Raw genomic sequence first — 3433 nt, 5'->3', positions numbered from 1 at the left:
AGTTGTTGTTAAGTGCCCTCAAGTCAGTTCTGACTGATACCAACCCTGCATAGGGTTTCCAAGGAGCACCTGGTGGGTCTGAACCGCTGACCTTGTGGTTGGCAGTCTAGTGCTTATTTTACAGCACCACACCAGGAGTTCATGTACTTGAGGCTAATGGTGATAGAACATACTGAGACCTGATGCCCTTTTCTTTTCCTTTCGTTACCCTTTTGTTTGTCTCAAACTCAGTAATCTGCAGATGTATGTGCCTCAAACAAATGGGCGGTCCTAGAATGAACAAGGCCGTGCTTTTTCTTATTGAGTGTCAGATTTACTAAGCTATGTAAGGAAATTATTTTCGTATTGTAACAAATAAACCCAGGGTTGTTAGTGGAATACAAAATGTTTATAGTAGTAGTGATTATAAATTTGAGTCCTGAAATAAATTTGAGACAACATAATCACTACTATGTTGTCTACAGTAATAATGATTATAAATTTGAGTCTTTAGATTATGAGTGATTTTTCCTTTGTTCCTTGTCTTATTGTAAACTAAATTGCTTACTGAGTCCTGGTGTGGTGCTGTAAGATAAAGCACTAGACTACAATGTCAGTTTGAACCACAATGCTGATGGTTTCAAACTCACCAGCGGCTCCTTGGAAACCTTATGTAGGATCGCTTAATAACAACAAGTATTGTTTCCTATTTTAACAGACTTCAGCCCATCTATCCTGCAAGCCACAGCCATCTTGGAAAATAGTGAAGTATATTGTTAAAAACAGACGGGAGTTTTGGAAGAGTTGGACCACCTATAGTATGAGTTTTAATTGTTCAAGTAATTCTGCCGGTGATCTCCAAAGGTAAGTCTTCAGACTTAACTAGGTGTGGGTAGTAGGGCTGATTATAGGGATTCTTATGGAGTAGTAAGAGAAGTAGAAACTTAATGAATTTAAGGAGGAATAGGAGCCCTGCTGGTGCACTGTTAAGTGCTCACCTGCTAACTAAAAGGTCACCTGTGTGAATCTACCAGCTACTCCATAGGGGAAAGATGTTGAAAGCTGTTTTCATAAAGATTTACAGCTTTAGAAGCCTCATGGGGGAGTTCTACATTGTCCTCTAGGTTTGTTGTTGTTGCTGTTAAGTGCCATCAAGTTGGTTCCGACCCACAGAAACCCTGTATAGGGTTTCCAAAGAGTGGCTGGTGGGCTAGAACCACCGACCTTGCAGCTCAAGCTGACTTTGCGGTTGGAATTCAACTAGATAGCAATGAATTTTTGTTTTGTTTTGTTTTTTGGAGCAAGAATGATGCCTCATTGGAATTGGAACTGGATCTAGAGATTTTGTGCACTTCTTTGTTCACTTAAGCACAAAAGTTTATGTATCTATTCTTTCTCGTCACTATTTATTGTCAGGTGCCATTGAGTCAGTTCTGACTCAAAGCAGCCATATGCACGACAGAACAAAACACTGCCCGGTCCTGGGCCTTCCATACAATCATTGTTATTCTTGAGCTCATTGCTACTGCTACTGTGCCAATCCATCTTGTTGAGGGTCTTTCTCTTTTTCACTGACTTTCCACTTTACCAAGCATGATGCCCTTCTCCAGGTACTGGTGCCTCTTGATAACATGTCCAAAGTATGAGAGGTTAAGTCTCACCAGGAATCCTGGCTTCTAAAGAACATTCTGGCTCTTCTTGTTTCAACACAGATTTGTTCTTTTGGCAGTCCCTAATATTTTTAGTACTCTTCTCCAACACCATAACTCAGATGTATCAATTCTTCTATGATCTACCTTTTTCATTGTCCAATGTTCACATGTTTATGAGGTTATTGAAAATACCATGGCTTGGGCCGGGTGCACCTTAGTCCTCAAGCTGATATCTTTGCTCTTAAGCACTTTAAGGAAGGCTTGTGCAGATTTGCGTAGTGCAATATATTGTTTGATTTCTTTACTGCTTTTTCCAGGAATATTGATAGTGGATCAAAGCCACAGACATCTTAGACAGTTGCAGAGTATATCAGTTAGAAACAGATGGGTGTTTTGAAAGAGATGGATGGCTTATATCATGAGTTTTAGTAGTTCAAGAAATTCTACTAGTGAAATCATCTTCAATCTTATCTCAATTTATCATGATGTTATTTGTTGATCCAGTGGTGAGGATTTTTGTTTTCTTTACATTGAGGCCCAATGGATACTGAAGGCTGTGGTCTTTGATCTTCATCAGTTAAGTATTTTAAGTCCTCTTCACTTTCAGCAAGTAAAGTTGTATCATCTGCATATTCCAGGTTTTTAATAAGTCTTCCTTCAGTCCTGGTGCCATGTTCTTCATATAATCCAGCTTCTCTGATTACTTGCTCCATGTACAAATTGAGCAAATGTGGTGAAAGAATACAACCATGGCACACACCTTTCCTGATTTAAACTATTCAGTCTCCCCTTGTTCTTTTCAAATGACTGCCTCTTGGTCTATGTACAGGACACTCAGTAACGCAATTAAGTGTTCTGGAATACCCATTCTTCGCATGGGTATGTTATCTACAGTTGGTAATGATAACACACAGTTAAAAACCTTTGTGTAGTTAATAAATCAAAGGTAAACATCTTTATGGTATTCTCTGCTTTCAGTCAAGATCTGTCTGAAGTCAGCAATTAAATGTCTTCTTCCATGTCCTCATTGAATCCAGATTGAACCTCTGGCAGTGCCCTGTCAGTGTACTGTTGCAGACATTTTAAAATTATCTTTAGCAAAATTTTACTGGCCTGTGATGGTAATGATATTTTCTGATGATTTCTGCATTCCGTTGGCTCACCTCTTTGCAGTGGGCACAGATATGGACCTCTTTCAACCAGCTGGCAAGATAGTTATTTTCCAAAGTTCTTGGCAGAGATGAGTGAGTGCTTCCATCAATTTGTTGGAAGATTCCATTTGTTTTCCATCAATTCCTAGAACCTCATTCTTTCCCAATGCCTTCAGTGTACTTTAGATGTCATCCTTCAGTGCCATTCACTCTTCATCATATGATACTTCTTGAAATGGTTGAACATCAACCATTTCTTTTTGATACATTGATTGTGTATTCCTTCCAACTTCTTTTAATGTTTTCTGTATCATTCAGTATTTTGCCCATGTTGTTATTAAGTGCGACTGAGTCAGTTCCAACTCACAGCAACCTGTTTTTAGGGTTTCCGAGAAGTGGCTGGTGGATTTGAACCTCCAAACTTGCGGTTCAAACCGACCTTGCGATCCAGTTCATTATCCTTCAGTGCCACACCAGGAATCCTTCAGTATTGCAAGGCAAAGCTTGAATTTTTTTTTCTTCTTCAGTTCTTTCAACGTGAGAAATGCTAAGCTTGCTCTTTTCCCTTTTGGTTTTCTGACTCCAGGTCTTTGCATATTTCGTTGTAATACTTGACTTTGTCTTTCAAGCTTCCCTTTGAAATTTTCTGTT

The 3433-nt window shown here is 39.1% G+C and overlaps 1 protein-coding gene across 1 annotated transcript in view; it reads left to right on the top strand.

Annotated features, from left to right (window-relative positions):
• The first annotated feature begins 799 nt into the window (after positions 1 to 799).
• CCDC171 (coiled-coil domain containing 171) overlaps positions 800 to 3433 on the top strand; it is a 399920-nt gene continuing 397286 nt past the window's right edge. Inside the window, exon 1 of the mRNA XM_006864480.1 lies at positions 800 to 843. Coding sequence (XP_006864542.1) covers positions 800 to 843 — 44 coding nt within the window. The remainder of the gene's footprint in view (positions 844 to 3433) is intronic.

Source organism: Chrysochloris asiatica, unplaced genomic scaffold (genome assembly GCF_000296735.1).
Source record: "Chrysochloris asiatica unplaced genomic scaffold, ChrAsi1.0 scaffold00065, whole genome shotgun sequence".
Lineage (NCBI taxonomy): Eukaryota > Metazoa > Chordata > Mammalia > Afrosoricida > Chrysochloridae > Chrysochloris > Chrysochloris asiatica.
The sequence above is the reverse complement of the archived record's forward strand: the minus strand, read 5'-3'. Positions and strand labels throughout refer to the sequence as shown.